General features: G+C 42.2%; 2 protein-coding genes and 1 non-coding gene across 7 annotated transcripts; 1 reads left to right on the top strand and 2 right to left on the bottom strand.

The window, feature by feature from the left end:
- Window positions 1–358: 358 nt before the first annotated feature.
- LOC115056848 (ETS domain-containing protein Elk-3) lies at window positions 359–10302 on the bottom strand. 2 transcript variants are annotated; one of them, XM_029523603.1, is made up of 5 exons: window positions 10281–10302; window positions 6749–6960; window positions 4129–4926; window positions 1751–1873; window positions 359–910 (listed from the first exon to the last, which is right to left on the bottom strand). In XM_029523603.1, the coding sequence occupies exons 2-5, from the start codon at window positions 6953–6955 to the stop codon at window positions 812–814; spliced, it is 1227 nt and encodes a 408-aa protein (XP_029379463.1). In that variant the 5' UTR covers window positions 6956–6960; window positions 10281–10302; the 3' UTR covers window positions 359–811. The 2 variants fall into 2 exon arrangements, with proteins under 2 accessions (XP_029379463.1, XP_029379462.1); XM_029523602.1 differs by lacking the exon at window positions 10281–10302 and adding an exon at window positions 9518–9909 and having other exon boundaries at window positions 4123–4926; window positions 6749–6957.
- Window positions 9179–18119, top strand: hal (histidine ammonia-lyase). 4 transcript variants are annotated; one of them, XM_029523598.1, is made up of 21 exons: window positions 9179–9919; window positions 12516–12945; window positions 13128–13188; window positions 13429–13456; window positions 13542–13616; window positions 13705–13777; window positions 13932–13998; window positions 14106–14143; window positions 14249–14374; window positions 14538–14677; window positions 14862–14909; window positions 15097–15244; window positions 15359–15454; window positions 15784–15842; window positions 15931–16011; window positions 16191–16256; window positions 16335–16500; window positions 16709–16843; window positions 17381–17489; window positions 17618–17687; window positions 17779–17913. In XM_029523598.1, exons 2-21 carry the CDS (start codon window positions 12699–12701, stop codon window positions 17911–17913), a joined length of 1968 nt encoding a protein of 655 aa, XP_029379458.1. In that variant the 5' UTR covers window positions 9179–9919; window positions 12516–12698. The 4 variants fall into 4 exon arrangements, with proteins under 4 accessions (XP_029379458.1, XP_029379456.1, XP_029379459.1 ...); XM_029523596.1 differs by lacking the exon at window positions 9179–9919 and adding an exon at window positions 12032–12255 and having other exon boundaries at window positions 12501–12945; XM_029523599.1 differs by lacking the exon at window positions 9179–9919 and having other exon boundaries at window positions 12699–12945; window positions 17779–18119.
- A 1936-nt stretch (window positions 18120–20055) lies between these two features.
- On the bottom strand, window positions 20056–20144 carry trnay-gua (transfer RNA tyrosine (anticodon GUA)). Its single transcript is given in 2 exon segments — window positions 20056–20091; window positions 20108–20144. It is a non-coding gene; the product is annotated as a tRNA-Tyr (tRNA).
- Between the last annotated feature and the right edge of the window lie 346 nt (window positions 20145–20490).

Genomic DNA, 20490 nt, shown 5'->3' with positions numbered 1-20490 from the left:
AAGAAAATTAAATCTAAAGTTTAAACAGGATTTTACTTGAACTGGTTTGTACTTGCTTTTCCTCCTGTAACGCTTTCGCCGCTGTAAAATCTGAAGGCACCTGTGTTGAAGCATTCAATGCTTTGTTTATTGAAAATGACAAGACATTCTTCACAATACAAAAAAATATACAGAATACATACTGTATATCAGTAAAAAAAAAAAACAGAAGTGTTACAAGGGTTTTCATTGATTTGAAATCTCGTCTTCATTAAAAGATTTAGAAATAAAGAAAAATAGGACAACAAGGCACAGCCGGTACTATCAGAGAAGCATAGTGCATACATTACATACAATAACACACAAGTGAAGCAACCAGTTTCACATTGTGATGAACATTTAAGAATTTTTTTTTTTTTTTTTTTTTAACTTCTTTTTCACTTTTTTTTCCTTTATTACAAGATTAAAACAACAAAGCTCTCTGCTCAGAATGTGCGACTGGTTAGCTTTTTGCAGCTAGCTACGCACCACTACTGTCCATTGCGGACTGAGTCATGTGGAAGTTTATTTAATCACAAAGGACCAAGATGCCTCATAGACATCATGGCATATGGCTTTTTACCAAGTGCTTTCACCCACTGGAATCTGAAGTAACTCGAGTGCAAAAACAAAAGAACCAAAAAGAAAAAAAGTGAGCTCACATGCTGTCTCGTTGGATGTTCCTTAAGCCAATTTCTTGACAAGACGGAAGAGATCACTGCTGCTGATAATGACTGAGAGGCCTTCAACAAGAGATGGATGACGACAATGGCAGGTTTTTCACAGTCCGGGATCAGGATTTGTGGGTGGTGGGGGACAGGAGCAGGGAGGAGGGTGTTCCTTCTAGGTTTGGCAGAGGGACAGGCATGTGTCCGTTGATTAGACTGGGGAACTGTGGAGGAAGAGAAAGGGGCTGGGAGTTAGTTAGGAGGGGACGGCGGCTCTATGAAAGCTGCTTTCCGGTGAGGAACAGCAGCTTTGTCACTGCACTGGTTTCCTGTTTTTTTTTTTTTTTTTTTTTCTTCAGTTGTTTTTTTTTTTTTTTTCATTGTGCTTCTTCCTTTTCGTCTGTCCCCTGCACGTCCGCAACAGAAGGAGAAGTCAACATTATTTGTGCACAAAGAATCCGGTGTGTGTGTTTCACAAATGAGGAGCAGCTCTCAAACCAGTCCACCCTGTTCAAACTGGCTCCCCTGGGCTCAAACAGGAAGTATTCACAGGATTTCCTTTCTCTCACAAGCGCTGAAACAGGACACCTCTGTTGGACCGGCTCACTAAGTCGACTCGTTTCACCACCGTTGGTGTCTGACAGTTTGCAGATCTCGAAAACATCTTGTTTTATGTACATTTTCTGTCTGCCATTGAATAATGCTAAATCTGTAAGATCTAGACTCCCAGGACTTCAAACTGACACTTAAGTTCAATGACATTATGAAGGGAAAATGTTAACTTCTCGAAGGAGCCAAAGTTGTCTAGAATGATGAACCAATTTTGTGTGTGTGTTCATCTTTTGCAGCATCTGTATACAACAGCTGGGGCGAACGGGGATTTCGCTACAGCACTAATTTCACCTGCACAGTCACACAACTTCCTCTTCAGCTTTACGACCAGGGAACAATAATCCTTTCAGCACACCTTCTGCTCTCATCCCCTGCTATTTTTGTCCCCGTCTATCCACGTCCACACCTTTTTGTCTGTCCATCCGTCTTGTCTGTATGTGCGTTTCTCTTACCTGGAAAAGGGAACTATGGCCTTGCAGCCGGGCGGGGCTGAGCGGGGCGACAGGGCTCAGGCTGCTCCAGAAGTGGATGCCTGACAACAGCGGACTGTGAGCCAGTAACAAACCGGAGGGAGTCTGAAGAGGAAACAGAGGGAGAGCGTGAGGGAGGTTTTTGTGTAAATAAGAGAAACCAGTGAAGACAAATGATTTTTTTTTTTTTAAAGACAAACACAGAGCGACTAGTTGGACAGCATTTCTCTGAGGGCTCTGCTAATGCAAAACATGCTCAGATGGTAAATGGACGTGTATTGGCGTTTGGAAAAATAAACTAACGGAGCAGGAAGGAAGTCTGTGGTTTCTCCCCAAGAATACAGGGGTGACGTGGGGAGGAGAGGAGGTGGACGGTGGGGGTTGTAGATTTTTAGGGGGGCGGGTGGGGGGATTTCGTGAAGCACTTGGAACACCAACTAGAGAGAAAACATATGAAATCAATTTCTCCCTCTCTCCTCTGGTCTTCTCTCCACCTCCCCCCGACTTTCCCCTGTGTCACCTCTGAGAAGTGAGCCAGTGTTGCGGAGGGAGCAGCCCTGCTCCGATTATTAATGGAATTATTGGAGCATATGGCATCACTTAGGGCCTCTTCCCTGCTCTCATAAGTTGGAGAAGATTTCTGTAAATCGCTTGTTTTCCTCTGGTCCCCCTCTTTGCACCCTGATAAACAGAGTTCAGAGAGCAGCAGTAACACCTCTTCATGTCTGGAGTCTGGACAAACCTCTTACATGGCAGAGTCATTCTACTCTGCAGCAACTCCAACGTAAACATCATTAACTGAGGGAGATTATTAAATACCAGCTGATGCTTGTGGCATGGCAAAGATTAAAAGAAACTAAATGTCACAGCTCGATTGGGCTAAAGTTGGCTTTAAATTTGCGCCGCCCCCCCAAAAAAAAAAAAAAAAAAAAAATCACAGAAGAATCCATATTCATGTTGTTGTGTTGTTAAACTACTGAATTTCACACAAACAAATTCCCATTTTACATTTTACCGATGTGTGTCTCATGTCTTTGCTTTTACTGTAAACATATTTCTCCATAGAAGCACACAAACATTCTGGCAGCAATCTCCTAAACCAAACACAATGACTCAGTAAACGACTGGAAATTTGCATTTGTCAGCACGATGCATAAATTCCAGTGCACATTTGGCCTCGTGTCAAACTCCTTTACCTTCTCAATACCTTTCCTTCTCTGTTCCTCTGAAAATTTGGGTCAAATGACTCCTAAAATATGGTAGAAGTGATTCCACTAAACATGCCAGCCTGTGTCAGATGTCCGTTGCTGCTCCCTGAACACATTAATTCTGACATCATATTGACTCTGGCCATGAGGAAATGATGGGATCTATCCAGCCAGACCGCTACACGGAGGGGACGGAAACAGATAGCATCATTTGTCTTCCTTCTGAGAGGGCGAGCTATACTCCAGCTGTGGCTGAGACGTGGAGAGACATACTCTCCAGTTTGTCTTAAATTATTGAGCAATGAAATAAGAGAACTTGTAAAAATGTTTGATAGGGTAACATGGATGTGGATGTGTTAGCACGTGCTGAATAATGTCAGCCATCAGTAACATCCAGGGTTGATTTGAACCCAGCAAACATTACAAGTCCAAAGTTTTTAGTTTTTTTCAGCTGTTACTGAATTTTTAAGTGCAACATCTCAGTGTTTTGGAAGATGAAAGATGGGTTAAATGCATTTAAAAAGGGTATTAAATCAACGGTGCAATCAGAATTTTTCACTCGGATAAAATATTGTTCACTCCCAACACTGTTGCAGAGGTTCGCACCAACGTGTCGCACGTGCAATTTCAATTTCTTTGACCTTCAGTCCAGTTCATCACAAACTAGTTCGATGAGGCTGAATTCTGGAAACCGTGCTGCTGTGAAGCCACAACATCTGTTTCAAAGGGTTTATAAGTCATCACGACCTGTAGTCATTATTTGCATTAACTTTCAAGGCATCTTTCATTTACACTGTGGCAAGAAAGCTGTAAGATGACTGATCGGAAAAAGGCACATGAACTTTGGTGACTTTTTTTTTTTTTTTTAAACTTTTGCAGGTTTACTTTATATCATTTGATTTAAACCACTTAGATTTCTGTACAACTGGACAAATGGGGCTGTTTTTAGGCTCTTGGCTGTCATTGGGGTGTACGCTGGGCAAAAGGCTGGGAAACACCTTGAAAGACACTTAATGGGCCATCGTCCCCCCAAGGCACTAACATAATTAGACTCTCAACCATCTGACTCATGTCTACACCAGAGGGGACAAACAGATGCATTCAGTGTGCTTCCTGATGGCTTGGCATCATTCGGACGATTCTCACCTGTGCTGTGAAGAAGGCAGGAGTGAGGGAGCCAGAGGGGAGTGCTGGGCTGTTGAGGGCGATGGAGCCGATGTCGGTCCCTGCCAGCAGCAGGGATGGGGCGGAGATCTCCAAAGCTTTGGGCTTTTTGCTTTTTGGTGGGAGTCCATCTCCTTGGTTACCACTATTACTAACAGAGCCCCCTCTGCTACTGCTGCTGCCTCTCTTGTCAGGTGGCTGAAGGGCCCGCTCCCTGTGCCCAGAGGAGAGGTTGAGGGGCTGAGCACTCTGGTCAGAGTCCTCCTCCTCCTCCTCCTCCTCGTTCTCCTCCTTGGGGGCAGGGCTCCAGCTTTGGCTGGGTTGAGTGTGGGGTGAGGACGGGGAGTGGGAATGCGAGGCGAGTCTGGATGGCCTGTGGGAGACGTAGGACTCAGGCTTGGCAGAGGGAGGGGAGCCCCTGTCGCTGGCGTTGGTGCCAAAGCGAATGACTGAGCGTGGCTCCTCCTGGCGCTCCCGCAGGGCACGGAGAAGCTCCGGCTGGTTCTGCAGGGAGCTGATGCTGAAGGAGGAGTAGAGACCCGAGCGGAGGTAGTCGTTGCGACACTGCTGCGCCTCCAGGGCTGCCAGGGTCCTCCTCTGTGCCTCCTCCTCACTTTCCTCTTCCTCCTCCTCCTCCACCTCCAGCTCAGGTGCCTCTCCATCCTGGAGGGGAAACCGCCCAGAGGCCAGGCCCATCTCCACTGCCTGCGGGTCCATCTTCAGGATCTCAGGAAAGGACACAAACTTATAGACAAACTTCTGGCCAATCACCTTCTTGATGATATTCTGTGAAACAGACAATCATTATTGTTGAGACACAATGTAGCCATCAAATTGATTAAATAATAACTCGACCCGTATTCCCAAAAAGTAGGGGGACTGTAAAATCGAAATAAAAACAGAGCAAATGATTTGCAAATTTCATGACCCAAATATTTCTCATAATAGCACATAGACAACATACATAGAAAATTTACCATTCTACGAAAAAAATAGGAGGTAATTTTGAATTGGATGGCATTGACGCATCTTAAAAAAGTCGGAACAGGCCATCCTCACCACTGTGTGTCATGACTCTTCTTTCACAGCAGCCTGTGAACATCTGGAACCTGAGGACACCATTAGCTGGAGTTTTGGGGGAGGAATGTGGTCCCTTTCTTGCCTGATATAGGATTCTAGCTGCTCAACAGTCCTGGGTCTTTGTCACATTATTTGTTTCACGATGCACCAAATGTTTTCAGTTGGTGAGAGGTCTGGACTGCAGGCAGGCCAGTTGAGCTCCCGTACTCTTCTACTACGAAGTCACGCTGTTGTAATAGATGCAGTATGTGGTTCAACATTGTCTTGCTGAAATATGCAAGTCTTTCTCGGAAAACAGACGTCATCTGGATTGATGCACATATTGCTCTAAAACCTGTATGTACCTATCAACATTGGCGTGTAAGCTGCTCATGTCATAGGCACTAAGGTACCACATCACCGTCAGAGATGAGGGCTGACAACAAGGCAGATGGTCTCTCTCTTTCGTCCGGAGGATGCAGCGTCTCTGTGTGGTTTCTGCAACAAACTCCAAATTTCGTCTCGTCTGACCACAGAACAGTTTTCCAATTTGCCTTAGTCCATTCTAAAGGAGCTTCAGCCAAGAGATCGTGTTTAAATATGGTTTCTTCTTTGCATGGTAGAGCTTTAACCTGCTTTTGTGGATGGCACAGCGATCTGTGTTCACACAGTGATTTCTGGAAGTGTTCGTGAGCGCCATTTCAGAGCCATAACTGTTTTTAACGCAGCGCCGCCTGTATGGGGGGGCCCATACGTCACCATCATCCAAAATTGGTTTTCAGCATTGTCCCTTGTGGCCAGAGATTTGTCCGGATTCTCTGAATCTTTTGATGAGATTACGTACTGTAAATGATGAGCGTTGAAGGATTTGTATTGAGGAACATTATTTTGTAGGCACCGTTATTCAGACTGGTGAACCTCTGCCCAGCTTTACTTCTGACAGACTCAGCCTTTCTAAAATGCTCTTTTTTATACCCAATCAATCTGGTGACTTGTTGGCAATGAATGTTATGCATTGCAAAATGTTCCTCCAGCTGTCTCTTTTCAGTACCACATACTTTTCCAGCCTTTTGTTACCCTTTTCCAAACTTTTCTGAGACGTGTTGCTGCCATCAAATTCAAAAGTAGCTAGTATATTCGTTCAAAATATGAGTTAATGAGATTTGCAAATCATTGCATTCAGTTTTCATTAACATTTAACACAGTGCACAACTTTTTTTTTTTTTTTTTTTTTTTTAAGGGGTTGTAAAGTAATCACATCACATATTGATAGAAGCTGGACACCATTTCAGCCCAAAATGGCAAACTGTCGCTCTGAAGGAGTGCTACAGTGCTACATCATAACCAGATCACTATTGTGCATTTGACAAGAAAGAGGAAGTGGAAGTGTCTATCAAGAGAGACTGTGGGTTAATAGAGAAGCACAGCAAATAATTTATCGTGGAACTAAACAACTTTTACATGGTTCCATCAGTTACAACAGCTGCTGTGGGAAGATTAGCCGGGCAAATACACAGAAGTAGCTGCTATATGTGATCAGTTGCTTTACCTTGTCGTAATAGTAGCGCAGGGCTCTGCTCAGCTTGTCGTAGTTCATGTTGGTCTTGTTCTTGCGTAGGCCCCAGAGCTTGGCCACTTCCTCTGACTTCAGGAGTTTGAACTCGCCGTCGGTGGACGTCCAACATATCAAGTGCTTGTGACTCTGGTCAAGTAGCAGCTGCAGCAGGAACTGCCACAGAGTGATGGCACTGTCCATACCTTCAGGGAGACATTAAGATCACATGAGCAGCGTGAGGACAGGGAAGAAATCTGACACAGACAGGCAGACACTAATCTCTAATTGTTCATTTTAATGATAAAAGGTTAGGAGTTTTTCTCGTGGACACATTTAGAAAAAAACCACTCAGAGGTGTCAGAGTATATAGAAAACATGCCAAAACTACCTGCAGACACACTGAATATACATTTGAGGCAGCAAAGACGGAATAAGTAAAATTCAAACCACCAAGGGAAACAAGCAGCATCCTCTTGTGCTCGTGACTTTCCATTATCTTTACCTGTGTAAGCTAACAAAAGCCTTTTTATGTGACTCTGCACGGACTGAATGAGTTTACAGGCTGAAGAAGGACCAGCCTGTTTGAGCTTTAACATGTGGTGTCAGACAGGAGAGCGCTGATGAATAGAACAGTGTGTGTTAAAGAGTGCAGTGTAATGTAGCAGCAGTAGAAGAGAAAAAAAAATATAAGGAGGAACAACAGCTCAAGCCAGAAATATGCTGCGGTTCAACCTGGCCCTCTCTCCACAGGAAGTATGACGGGCCCAGGGTGGGTTATTCCTTTAATAGAGGAATGTGCAGCCTTGAAGCTCCTGTCTGCCTGCTGGCAGCTCACATATTAATAATGAGGGGGCTTGTTTTCCTGTCACCGCAGACTATAACAGTCGATTAAACCAATGGTCAAATGAAAAAAAAAAAAATAAAATAATAATTTATTTAGATAATTGGTTAATTGTTGAGCAATTTATCAATGAATAAACCTCAAAACCTTCCGGCATCACTCACAAATCGTATTTTTCTCAAACTGTATATGACTCCTAATTAGACAAAGCAAATAATTTTGTGAAACCAAGGTCACCTTGGGTTCTTCTTTCAAACAATAGTTTCTGATCAGTCAGTGATGAATAGGGCTACATCAGACATACGTATTGATTCAAATCTCAGTACGGCACAGACTGAGACTGAGACAGACATGAAATTGACACGCTAATTTATAAATTCATTAGTCTCATATTTACTATTTTTTAATCATAGTTTTGCCAATTTTTGACTCAGTTCTATTTATCCTATTCTCTCTTGGCTATCGGGTTCTTTAGAAAAATGAGCACGGGTATACTCCTCAAAGATGATTTAAAAGCGGTTGTCTAATTATTGCTCAGGTGTGGTTTTGGCTGTAGCACTGAAGTTTTCCTCGCTGCCCACAGTCCAACTGGACTGACTGCATTGCCATCTCCTGCTGCCTTTGGTCTTATCAGTGTGTGGAGTGATTAGTGAATGATGTTCACAATCGCAATGATAACAAATTAGCCTTTCAACCACTGCGCACAGTGTCTCTGCCCAGACAGGAGGGAGGCGGTGAGGGCTGCACTCGCTTCCGACAAAAACTATCCCCTGAGTTTTTTATCTGCCATGTGAAACTGCAAACCTGTCAAAGTCAGGACTTCCTCCTATTCTACTTCCAAGGACAAATGTTGAGGAGAGGGGATCCCACAGCAGGGGAGCATTTCCCCAGTCCTGCCACACTTCCCACAGGAGTCCCAGAGGAAAAAGGTCAAAAGATCAAATCATTGTCCCCTTTTCAAAGCTCCACCCTTAAACCCGCTCGGGACCCAGACTTTGATTTGGCTTTTAAATGCTTTGAGGCACAAGCAGAGCCTAGCAGTACAGAGCCACCATGCTGACAGGTCTACGCTTTGGCCAGTGTGATTTCTACACATACACCTATGCAAGATGCAAGATGGTGAGTTTCCTGCAGCCGGTGCAGGGCAGAAACACCTCAGACAGCAGGGAGCAGGATGTGTAAGACCACACAGTGAAGATAATCTCACAGCTGACTCACTGCATGTATATCATAGCGATAACGCTGCAGATAAAAGCCTGCATGGCAGCCACAACAGCGAGGTGACTCGTCACCCTGAGATCCGAGGCTGGAGCTCTTTTCAGGGAAATGACAGGGACACTGTGGGGGCTTCTGGCCGGGGATGGGGAGCCCTGCTGCGGATGCTCAGTGTGAGAACCCTCGCCGTGCGCACAAAGCCATCCAGTGTGTTGGCTGAACGGAAACTCCTAATGAGATTAGATGGTGTGTGCAGACATTACTTAGCCATGACTAAATCTGCTCTCTTCCTGTTCGCAGACGGTGGAAAATTCAACAGGGGCCCCATAAAAAAAAAAAAAAAAAAGCATCTCTAAACAGAAGCGACGGCTGCCGGGCTGTTTTTCTGCCCTGCTCGCCTTTTGTTTGCCTCCGTATGTTTGGAGGCTCCTCTTGTGTCCCGGAGTTAAAAGTTGGAGACTCCGTGAGTTTACTGAGGTCTGGATCTCTCCTCTGCCCTCACTGACTCGTTTTCAAGATGTGGCTCGGACCGGAAGAAGGCACAAATGTGTCCAAAACTGTCCTGAAACTTTAAAGCTGTCCCGATCGGAGGGCTTTAGGTGAAGACAGCTCACATGAAGTTCGGACGACCGCTCAGACAACTCAGATCACCGGCCAACAAAGCGCCGTCCATTGGAAAGAGTCGGTTAATTAGATTTTTACATTACCTGCAATCTCTGACTTTGTCTTTGTCCCTCCGCGAAACTTTACGGCGAGGCTGGAGTGATCCCTTGTTTTTCCATGCTTACTTCTGGTCGGCACAGTTGTGCTGGACTGAAATAGGATCCTGGGCTTTTTCTTTTTCTGAGCAGGAAGTTGGAGCAGGCAGACAGAGCCGGCTGACTTCCTCTCCCCTACGATTCCCCAGGCAGTTTGCCGTCTGTGTAAACACACTTTTCCTCCCCTCCTCTCCTCCCTCCCGCCTGCTCACACAGGATCGGCACACATGGTCCTCCAGAAACTCCTAAAGTCCGTAAACTGACATCATCAGTCCGAGGGCGAGCGACGTGGTGCTTTCAAGCGCGCCTCGTTAACTTCAACCATTCTCCATCCCACGGGCCCGGAGTCATGTGAGTTTAGGTCTCACCCTGTTTACTTTCACTACATTACAATGGAGTGCAGGAAACCAGCATCTGGATACGGGGACACTTGGTGAAATACTTTTAAATGAAATAACCCAGTCAATTTTTTATTTTCTTTCAACACAGCTTGCAAGCAATAGGAATGAATTCTTGTAGGAAGTGGTTTAAGAGTGTATACTTTGGATTATGTGAATAATGTGGTGACTTCATAAATCTTCATTTCCCTCATTATCGCTATACCAAGCCACTTTTAATTTCAGCCCTTTTTCACAACATTAATGGGCTTCTTGCCCTTCAGCAGACCAAAAATAAAAAGAAATGGATTTGTAGTGATTTGATGTGAGTTTGATGGAAATTTGAACTTTGGGTGAAAAGAGTGTGTGCGTTTTTATTAGGATAAACGCAAACAAACTTCTCTTTACTGTTAACACAATAGTCATGAGTCATCAGTTAGTTGGCACAACTAAGCTGAAAAGTTTTCTGGATATGTGTTTAAATATGTAAAACTGCAAGAGTAATCAATGGATCCCACAGAATCATAATTTTGGATAGCCAGGCCTTGCTAACATTAGATTTCAGAGAAAGTAGTAAAAAGTAAAGTAAAGTAAAGTAAAAAATCTTCATGTTAACAAAATACCTGGCCAATGTTAAGATGTGGATTATTAGTTTAAAAAGGTCAAACCACTGAGTTTACCATTAAAGCATTACAGTTAGCAATATTAGCTCCCCTTACTTCTGTAACTCTGTAAATTAAGCCTCTATGGTGATGTTACATCATTTGAATTATTCACTTGCCATTGTATAGAATATAATTTTTATGTCAGTAAATTAAATCAAATATCAAAGATCAAATAAAAATACACATGCAGGAATAGCATTGATTTTGTTGAAGTATTTTGAATATGTTTGTAAATAAGAACAGATAGGATATATTAAATTATTTACCATATGATGAATAATTCGGTTGTTGCCTATTGATTTAATTCCCTATTTGATGCTACTTTGCAGGGCAGAGGCAGAGGTTAGCCTGCTAAAACTGGAAATCTCTTGTAGGATTTGCTTGTGTGATATTATTATGTTTCCTTTATTTGATATTAGGAATAACTGCAATAGCAAAGGGAGACAGCATGGAGTTAAGGTCCTCATCCCGTTAAGCCAGGAGCGTTGCAAATATATGCTCCTGTTACTTTGTCCAAAGGGACACCAAGACATTCTAACATTTAGGCAAAAAGATTGTGTACATTTTTGCTGGCGTTGTATCTGATCCATCTGTTTTCCCACAGTTTAGTGTAGATTGCACACTCATTTGTTCCTCAGTGAGTTTGTTGAACCAGAGCCTGCGATCTCAGCCACTCAGGGAAAATGTTACCACACTGTGGATCTGGTGAATCAGACCTACTATTGTGTTTGATTCAGTGAAGGTCAAAGCTGCCACAGCAGTGGAGGAAGGTGATGGAATTTATTGCATATTATACATTTTTGACTATAATACAAATATTTTTTAGCAACAATAGTCTGGTTGTGTTGTACAGTATGTTTTGTGTTAGTCTGTAATGGAAAGCACATAGGTACAGGTTTCAGTAAAGGTGGCAGTGCTAGCAGCACCTGTATGAAGTGGGAATCTGAAGAACACATGCTCAGATTTTATCAACACATGCAACCTTTTTCTTGTGGACACAAACCATGCAAGTTATTGCGGTGTAGATCTTGACTACCTCTTGAATCCCACCATTTAAAGAAATAAACAAACAAACAAAAACATAACAGTTAATCAGTTTGAAGTGCATCAAAATGAAACGTTTGAATCAATTATCACAAATAGAAAAACTCAAAAACCTCCATGACCTTGAGGACATTTTGGATTAGTCCATTCTACACAGCAAATCAGGGAGATAGATTGGATCCTTGTGATTGCGTACATTGCAACAGAAATAGTTCGAAGTACACTGATCTGATGTAATTTGAACAGCTTGGCCTTGTGAATAAATGCCATTCCTTCAGTGTCTTCCAGTAAGAGCGTGTTCCATAGCTATTAGTAACTTATATTTATTGTTTATTGAGTATATAAGTAAGTAAGTATCAGAATTTGAGGGGTACACCCTGGACAGGTCACCATCACAGGGCCAACATACAGAGACAGACAAAGACCAACAACCCCTCACACTCCCACGCAGACCTATGGAGAATTTAAAGTCACCAGTAAACCCAAACATGATGTCTTTGGACGGTGGGAGGAAACTGGAGTACCCAGAGGAAACCCATGCAGGCAGAGAAAAGCCCAAGGTCAAGGAAAGAAATATGTCATATGAAATATGACAAAAAAGGTACACCTTTTTTATACCTTTTTTTTTGGTCATTAACATGCATTCAAAATATCTAAAAAAAATAAAAAATAAAAAAAAAGTAAAGGTGTCATTTACCTCACTGTTCAATTCCAGTTATTTTTCATAATTTCATCAATCATTTTGAGATTAAAGTTGACTGAGACAACAAGCAGAGGCAGCAGATACTGGATTTTAGATAGTAGAGTAATAATTGCTTTATTCCGGTTACCTGTCAATCAATACAGACCATGTCTGCACAGAAAAAAAGAACTTCATTGATCTGTGTGACTGACCTGGGGTCAGTGGGTCCCAGAGGTGAGACAGCGGCGAGGCGGGACTCCGCAGCGGGGCGTCTGATTGGCGGCTGAACTTGGCGCGCCGGAGGGTCCTACTTTGCGCAGCGACGAGCAGCGCTCACTGCTGCAGAGCCCCGCCGAAGCGCGATGCCTCGTTTTACCGTCCACATCCGAGATGAATGGCTGGCCGTGCCGTGCCGGGATACCACCAAAACCATCCAGTGGCTCGCGCAAGAGGCCCTGAAGCGCTACACGAAGAACAAACCGGACAACGGAGGCATCGCGGTGCTCAAGGACACCCGCTTCGTGGTGCGCAGGTGCCAGGGTTTGGGTTTGCTGGACTCGGATGACACCATCGAGGATGTGCTAGAGGATAATGACTTCGTCGAACTTGGTAATGACCGTATGCATGACAAAACATAAGAAGTTTGTCCTTCATATTTAAGGTGATCCTTCACCTCCAGCCGCGCGTAATTGTGCATACTTTGTCGTTCGTAAGTAGAAAAAAAGTTTAACGTAATTACATGACTAATCAATTGTGAATAATCTGCACAACTTGTGGTATTTTGCTTTCAGCCATTAAAGGAGATACCATGTCTCCTGACTTTATTCCATGGGAGCCTGGAGTTTCTCATCTGTATCCTCAAACTCGTGTATTTGTGTCATATAGTGGGCATATGGTGGCTAAATCATGTGGATAATAACACAATTACATTGTTTTCAGTTATGGGTAACGCTAACGTTTAGAAAAGTACAATAAATCTGTGTTAATTATTGTCAAATGCAATAACACGGGGTTTATTATTTCAGTAAGAAAACTTAGGTCTTTTATTATCATTTTGCTGAATGTTATCCTTAAATAAACTATGTGAAACAGAACGGCAGCATACAAAGAACCTGAAAACGTAAGTTTGCACTTCACCCATTTCCTGCTGTAATATGAAACGTCATATATTTCTTCCTCAAAGTAACACACATTTCCCCGTACAGTATCTTTACTTGGATGGTAACAGCCTGACATCAACAGATTTGGTCAACCTAGGCAGGGGGCTCTACAAGATAAAGGTAATAATCGACAAATTGCAGTTGTTGTATTGCTTGTGTCTTTTAATCTTTGACATTTTGCAATCATTCCCTTCACTGAAAATTTCAGCTGACTCCGGAGGCAGAAACAAAAGTTGTGCAATCCAGAGAACTTTTGGATACCATTGTCAAAGAAAACAAAGGTTAGACGGTTTAAGAATAAAACCCTTAAGTGTCTCTATGCAAAGGCATTGCACACATTAATTTGAATATTAACCAGCTGCTGCCAAACTACAGTCTCTGTACTCTCTTTGTGATTCTGTGTTTTCACCCCTGTATCTCCTTCTGTGCCATCAGTTGTCTACGGAATCACAACAGGTTTTGGCAAATTTGCCCGAACTGTCATTCCTGTCAGCAAGCTCAAGTAAAGATGCTTTTACTATCAACTTTATCTGTCAAATGTTGGAAAATGTGCTTTTTCTCATATAGTAATTTTGTCCACGACCATGTTTTTTTTTTTTTTTTTTGCAGGGAGCTGCAGGAGAACTTGGTACGGTCACACTCAGCAGGTAATAAAAGTCTCCATGAAGCTCACCATCTTGTTTAGATTTGAAAATCTCCAAACAAGTTGTTCATCTATGTGAGCATCATCAATGATAAGCTGTGGTGTGCAGGTGTGGGAAACCCATTGAGCCCAGAGAGGACTCGCATGCTGCTGGCTCTGAGGATCAATATTCTAGCCAAAGGCCACAGTGGTATTTCTCTGGAAACCCTTCTTGCCATGATCCAGGCCTTCAATGGTATGTTCATCCTGCGCCCAGCTCCCTCACTTTTCCTGAGTAATCAGCTTCAGTTCACTGAGATAACAGACAAATTATATCTTAATTTAAAGGATTATAGGAGGAAGCTGATTGTCACATGATTCTTGATATGAATCTTGATCTATTTACTCTGCTCCTGCAGCTTCCTGCCTCTCATTTGTCCCAGAGAAGGGAACAGTGGGAGCTAGTGGTGACCTGGCGCCCCTCTCTCACCTGGCCCTGGGGCTGATGGGAGAGGGTAAAATGTGGTCTCCTAAGAGTGGATGGGCAGATGCCAAATATGTAAGATCAGAATCACTTTTTCATGGTTGTAAGACAATAATTTGCTGAATGCTGAAGGAAATGTGCACTTACCTTTTGAAAGTGATAGATTGCATGATCCAACAGGAAAACATGTTTGCTTCATGTTTGCTTTTTGATGTCCCTTGACCTTTTACATGTTTTTGCTCCTTTCATCTCTGGCCAGGTCCTGGACGCCCATGGACTGAAGCCAATATCTCTAAAGCCAAAAGAGGTAATATTTAAAAGCAACCACACATGCTCATGTTTGATTTGCCCCTAATAAAGTTGTTTGGCATTATCATAATTTTAAAGAACAACTTTTCTCTAACAACAAAAATGTAGCACAATGACGTGCACACCGCTCTGCTTTCTTGTGATAGCTGCTTTATGTGGAGAATATGTCTGTGTCTCCCTCACAGGGCCTTGCTCTGATCAATGGGACGCAGATGATCACCTCTTTGGGGGCAGAGGCGGTGGAGCGAGCCCAGGCGATCGCCCAGCAAGCAGACATCATTGCTGCTCTCACCCTGGAGGTGCTAAAGGGCACCACCAAGGCTTTTGACAGTGGTGAGCAGTATCAGTGGTGCTCAACGAACTCACAAGACTAAATCATAGTGTTCACCTCCAATTTCAGGATCCTCCATCTTGCTGTCACTAATTTTTCCGTCTCCTCCCAAACAGACATCCATATGCTGCGGCCCCACCCAGGACAGATAGAGGTGGCCCAGCGTTTCCGCTCACTGCTGGATTCCGACCACCATCCATCCCAGATTGCAGGTCAGAGGACAGATTCTAAAACAGAAAAGCAACAAGATATTACATTTTAATCATACATGCTTATCTTTACCCGCTTAACATTTGGCAACAATGACTCCTCACAGCCAAATGGTTCTGTCTTAAAACATAAGTGGGGCTGAAAGATCACCACTGTGGATGTTGCATGTTTGTCACAATTTCTTTAAGAAATACTTTTATCACTGCACTTGATCAAGGCTCTAGAGCTGGAACACTGTTTTTCCCAAAAGACTTTTAAAAACAGTATTACAATATTGTGCCTGCTTTACACACGTAAACATAGAGTACGAGTGTTGGTGTGCTTGTTCCAGAGAGCCACCGTTTCTGTGACAGGGTCCAGGATGCCTACACCATGCGATGCTGCCCTCAGGTACCTCAAGCAAAGTTGATTTTTACCTTACAAGTTTTGGCCAGGGGAGATTTTGAGCACAACCTTTCTCTAATCTTTCTTTTCACAGGTTCATGGAGTCACCAATGACACAATAACATTTGTCCAGAACATCATCAATACAGAAATCAACAGTGCCACTGACAACCCTGTATCCTTCCCTGACTTGCAAACCAAATCTCTTGCTAGAATAAAAATGAGTCACCTTTGTTTATGCACTCTAAATTGAAAATTAGACCAACCACAACGTCTATGCTCTGTCACAAATTGTACATTGGATTTTGTTTGGAAAAGCAGTTTGCAATCTATTTTCTTTAACAGCTGTATAAGATGGTGTTTGCAGAAAGAGGTGAGACCATTTCAGGTGGGAATTTCCATGGCGAATACCCAGCTAAGGTTTGTGACTCATAAAATACATTTGTGGTGTTAGTTGTCGATTTTGTTACTCTCTTCATTGCCTCTCCTTCCTCTTAGGCTCTGGACTTTTTAGCCATAGCGGTCCATGAGCTGGCCTCTATCAGTGAGAGAAGGATTGAGAGGTTGTGTAACCCCTCTCTGAGTGAGTTGCCTGCCTTCCTGGTCAACGATGGAGGACTCAACTCAGGCTTCATGATTGCCCACTGCACTGCTGCTGCTTTAGGTTGGTGTGCACACACATTAAACAAGCGATATTCATATCAAATATATTGAAATACATTTTCATGTTGATTGAATTTAATTCTAAACATCTATCTCAGGAAGAATAATTTCTACAAAAACTGTTTCAAGCAGGAGGGCATTTTAACATTAAGTGCTGACTCTTTATGAATTACCCTTCACTCTATTGCCCTTTTTTATTTGGTGTCTAGTTTCCGAGAACAAAGTTTTGTGCCATCCAGCCTCTGTGGACTCCTTGTCCACTAGTGCTGCCACAGAGGATCATGTGTCTATGGGAGGCTGGGCAGCCAGGAAGGCCCTGAGGGTCATAGAGCATGTGGAACAAGGTTGGACTTGCCATTATTAATAATCTACTAGTAACCTGACAGTGCACATTCGGATGTTTTTGCTAAGTTTGTGTGACCCTATTATCGCATTTACAAACTGCCCTTAGATCAATTGCCTGATTCTATTTGTAGGTCTCTGGTGAAATTTTTCACATAGACACCACCAAATAAAGAGTCAATAAAATGATTGAATATATGAAATGTGACCTCAAAGTAATAAATCACAAATACACTGGAAGCAAAAGTAACTGTATATAAACAAAACAGCTCTAACAGCTTTTTTGGCAATGTCCAGTTTAATATGATTGCTTAAATCAGCCACTGCCTCTTTTTCAAAGACAAAAACAGGACAGTTACTGGTGATTCAGTAACAAAAAAGTGCAAAGGTAACATCATAGTTTACACTATGGATGAAGTTCCGTCAGCAAACATTTGCATGGTCTAAAATCAGTGTGTATACAGTGGTTCAACATAAAACTACAGGTAAAAAAAATAACTAAATGCCGATAATATCTAAGTGCTAATTTTTGTGATTAGTTCTTGCTATAGAGCTGCTGGTGGCCTGTCAGGGTATTGAGTTCCTGCGCCCACTTCGTACCACAACTCCATTGGAGAAGGTCTATGAACTTGTGCGCAGTGTGGTCAAGTAAGTCAAACAAATGTGGCCAAGGTACTCAACTTATAGTCCACTGAAATTATGAACAGGATAGTTAATATTTATCTCCTGTTCCACTTCTGATGGCCTCCCTCTCTTTACTCTTCTGTCATTAACAGGCCGTGGATTAAAGACAGATTCATGTCTCCAGACATTGAAGCTATTCACCGTCTCCTACTTGACCAGAAGGCGAGTGCAAACATCTATGGACCAACTGCTAATTTACATTTAAGCTTCTCAGGGACAAAGATTAAACTGTATGTTTATGTTTTGAATTTAGGTATGGAATGTGGCCAAGCCTTACATTGACAAGTATCAGTCAGAGTACATCCCTGAGTCCCGTCCCGTCTCTCCCACTGCCTTCTCCCTGGAGCCCCCACCGGCATCACCAAGGAAGCGTGTCCGTCATGAGTGAATTCATTTTCACAATTTTTTAAATTTTCTATAATTAAAAATGTTTGACGTTTTTTTGAATTTGAATGAAGACTGCTTGATTGAATATTGATTTTAAAGATCCAAGTTGTTTTGACCCTTGTACGTAGGCTTTGATTTGTGACATTAAAATAATCTTAAATCTTTGATATGCTGGTAATTTAAGAATGTAAATACACTACCAGTCAAACGTTGGGACACACTTTGCCATTCACATAAGTAGGGAAGATATTTACTGGTACTGTATATATATATATGCATATTCATATACTTACTCAATGTGCATTTTATCAGTGACATCCATACAACCTAATCCAGTAGAATGAATTCCTCCTTTACAAAGATAATATTGTTCAGTTTTGTTAAAAAAATGTAAATAATAAAGGCAACACAGATCGTTAAATCCTGAACATCTTTACATTTACAACTTAAACAACAATAAATGTTTTATAGCCGCATTCTTTAGTTATATGTTTAATTATGAGAAACCTGCTTCTTCTCATGATTATATTTGGGATTGACATAATTTAAAATATGACATAAAATGCTTGACAAAGCACTCAGACATGCAAATAACAATACAGCAATGCAAAAATATTAATACGTGAATAGATTGTCTCTGCATCAGCGGGTACTTCTTTTTCACCATTGTATCAGGTCAAGGTAGAACCAGTTTCAACCAGCTTACTTGATTTATTGATACACAGTCCAGTGTTTCCCAACTCAGGACGGGCCCCTCTGGAGGGTCACAGTGTAAATCTGAGCGGTCATGAGATAATTATTGGAAAAGGAAGTCAGTTGTGTGTGTGTGTGTATTGTACAGAACAAGACTTCACTACTAACCATTCAGTGGCATTCAGATTTCATGCTTTATCAAACAAAATGTGAAATAAAAATATATGTTGACTAAATTGCCGACATTAAGGGCCTGGAAAGATGTTGGCATTTTACATGAAAAACGGACAATAATAATTCAGTAACTATAACAAACACCACACATTTTTTTAATCGGTTGCTGACTGTTTCATCCAATTCACCAATTGGTAAATATGTATTCATAAATGGATGAACAGCCCAAACAATGAATAACCTCTTCACAGAAGACTTCCATCCTCCATTTTCAAGTTCACTGACTTAAATACAACAAATTCTTTGTGTGTGTCTAAATTTAAAATACACGCAGTGTAAATAGGAAGTAATGTCGCACACATGCAACTTCATTATATGTTTATTCTAAAGGGAAGTAAGTTTGTCAAAAGCTTCCCAGTACAGCTGAACACCATCTACCTGTCTGTTCTAACAGGCCACTCTGCCACCTTCAGGTGAAGATGGGAAAAACCAAAGGAAGATGGGTCATTTCACAGACTTGTAAAAGCAGTTTAGGTCAGAAAATTCAAAGGTTACACAAACAACTCATGATAGATTATAGCACTGAGTGCAGCAGTCGCTTGTGCCGACAATAAAGACTTTGTCATGTGTTTGGCCTTGGTGGGTCAACAAGTTCATTTCCATTGTTGCACTCGCAACCTTTTCCAAACAAGTAACGATTCCACAGGAACCACAAACACACTGTTTGACAGTGGCTCCTGAGATCCACCTCATTTACAGGTAACACCAGGGCAACAGCCCAACCTCACTTAACCTCCTACAGTTCAGGTCCATGTTGGAAGTGTTTATCAACAAACTTTTATCTGCGCCACTGTATATTCTATATAGAGTGCAGACGTTTTACAGAACTTGGATATTTAGGTTCTTGCCATCATGCAATAAGGGAGACATCTGAGTTGTCTAAAATTAATTGCCAACAGGACAACAATAATTTCAAACACACTAGGCCATAGACGTTCATCTTTAGCGTCAATAAGAAGAAGGAGGCCTGTAGCATGTAATCTCCACATCATGGAGTCAGTCTGGACTCATAAAGCTACTTGTTAGTGAGGAGGGTTTGTTAAGTTTTATCATTTTGATGTTTTAATGCATCGACCAAAACATTCTATAACGTTACCTACCACAAGTCCCGGAAGTGCAGAGGCTAAAAGCACAAACACTGATATGGCAGAAATAAGAAACCAAGAAATCTGATAGGGAACACCACTAAAAAAAAAAAAAAAAAAAAAAACATGTCTCCTTCGAGCCGGATTCGAACCAGCGACCTAAGGATTTCAGCTACAACGCCTCTACAGTCCTCCGCTCTACCAACTGAGCTATCGAAGGGACGCTGTCAGTGCTCCAAAACTGCCGTATTCAAAGCTCGACTAACGCAGGGAAAAGACATTTTTACTCTTTTCGTTGTACCTTCGCCGTAAATATGGCTAACAACTAAAAGGCGGAAGTGCAGTGGACGTCGGTTGCCTAGCAATGGTCTAATTCGCCATCCCACCTAGCCGACTTCGGTAATTAGCATTAGCTTTAATTCAGTGAATGAAAATGCTAAACTGCCCGAAGTTTAGTTTTTGGAGCAAATGATGTAAATATACATTAAAATCTTGACTGAAAAGCTCTCACGCATTGAAAGCAAAAAGGCAGATAATGTTTGTGCTACGGCTACCTTCAGGCTAGC

This window comes from Echeneis naucrates, chromosome 16 (assembly GCF_900963305.1).
Source record: "Echeneis naucrates chromosome 16, fEcheNa1.1, whole genome shotgun sequence".
In the NCBI taxonomy this organism is placed as follows: Eukaryota; Metazoa; Chordata; class Actinopteri; order Carangiformes; family Echeneidae; genus Echeneis; species Echeneis naucrates.
Note: the sequence above shows the minus strand (reverse complement) of the source record. Positions and strands in the feature narration are given on the sequence as shown.

What these genes read in the sequence shown, in the direction of transcription:
- LOC115056848 (XM_029523602.1), bottom strand. Translation starts at nt 6,955, where the DNA reads ATGGACAGTGCCATCACTCTGTGGCAGTTCCTGCTGCAGCTGCTACTT. An exon ending in CTGCCTTCTTCACAGCACAG is followed by an intron (nt 1,874 to 4,122) that starts GTGAGAATCGTC and finishes TTTCCTCTTCAG; the next exon opens with ACTCCCTCCGGTTTGTTACT. An exon ending in GCCATAGTTCCCTTTTCCAG is followed by an intron (nt 911 to 1,750) that starts GTAAGAGAAACG and finishes CTTCCTCCACAG; the next exon opens with TTCCCCAGTCTAATCAACGG.
- hal (XM_029523599.1), top strand. Translation starts at nt 12,699, where the DNA reads ATGCCTCGTTTTACCGTCCACATCCGAGATGAATGGCTGGCCGTGCCG. An exon ending in CCATCCATCCCAGATTGCAG is followed by an intron (nt 15,455 to 15,783) that starts GTCAGAGGACAG and finishes TGCTTGTTCCAG; the next exon opens with AGAGCCACCGTTTCTGTGAC. An exon ending in CATAGAGCATGTGGAACAAG is followed by an intron (nt 16,844 to 17,380) that starts GTTGGACTTGCC and finishes TTTTGTGATTAG; the next exon opens with TTCTTGCTATAGAGCTGCTG.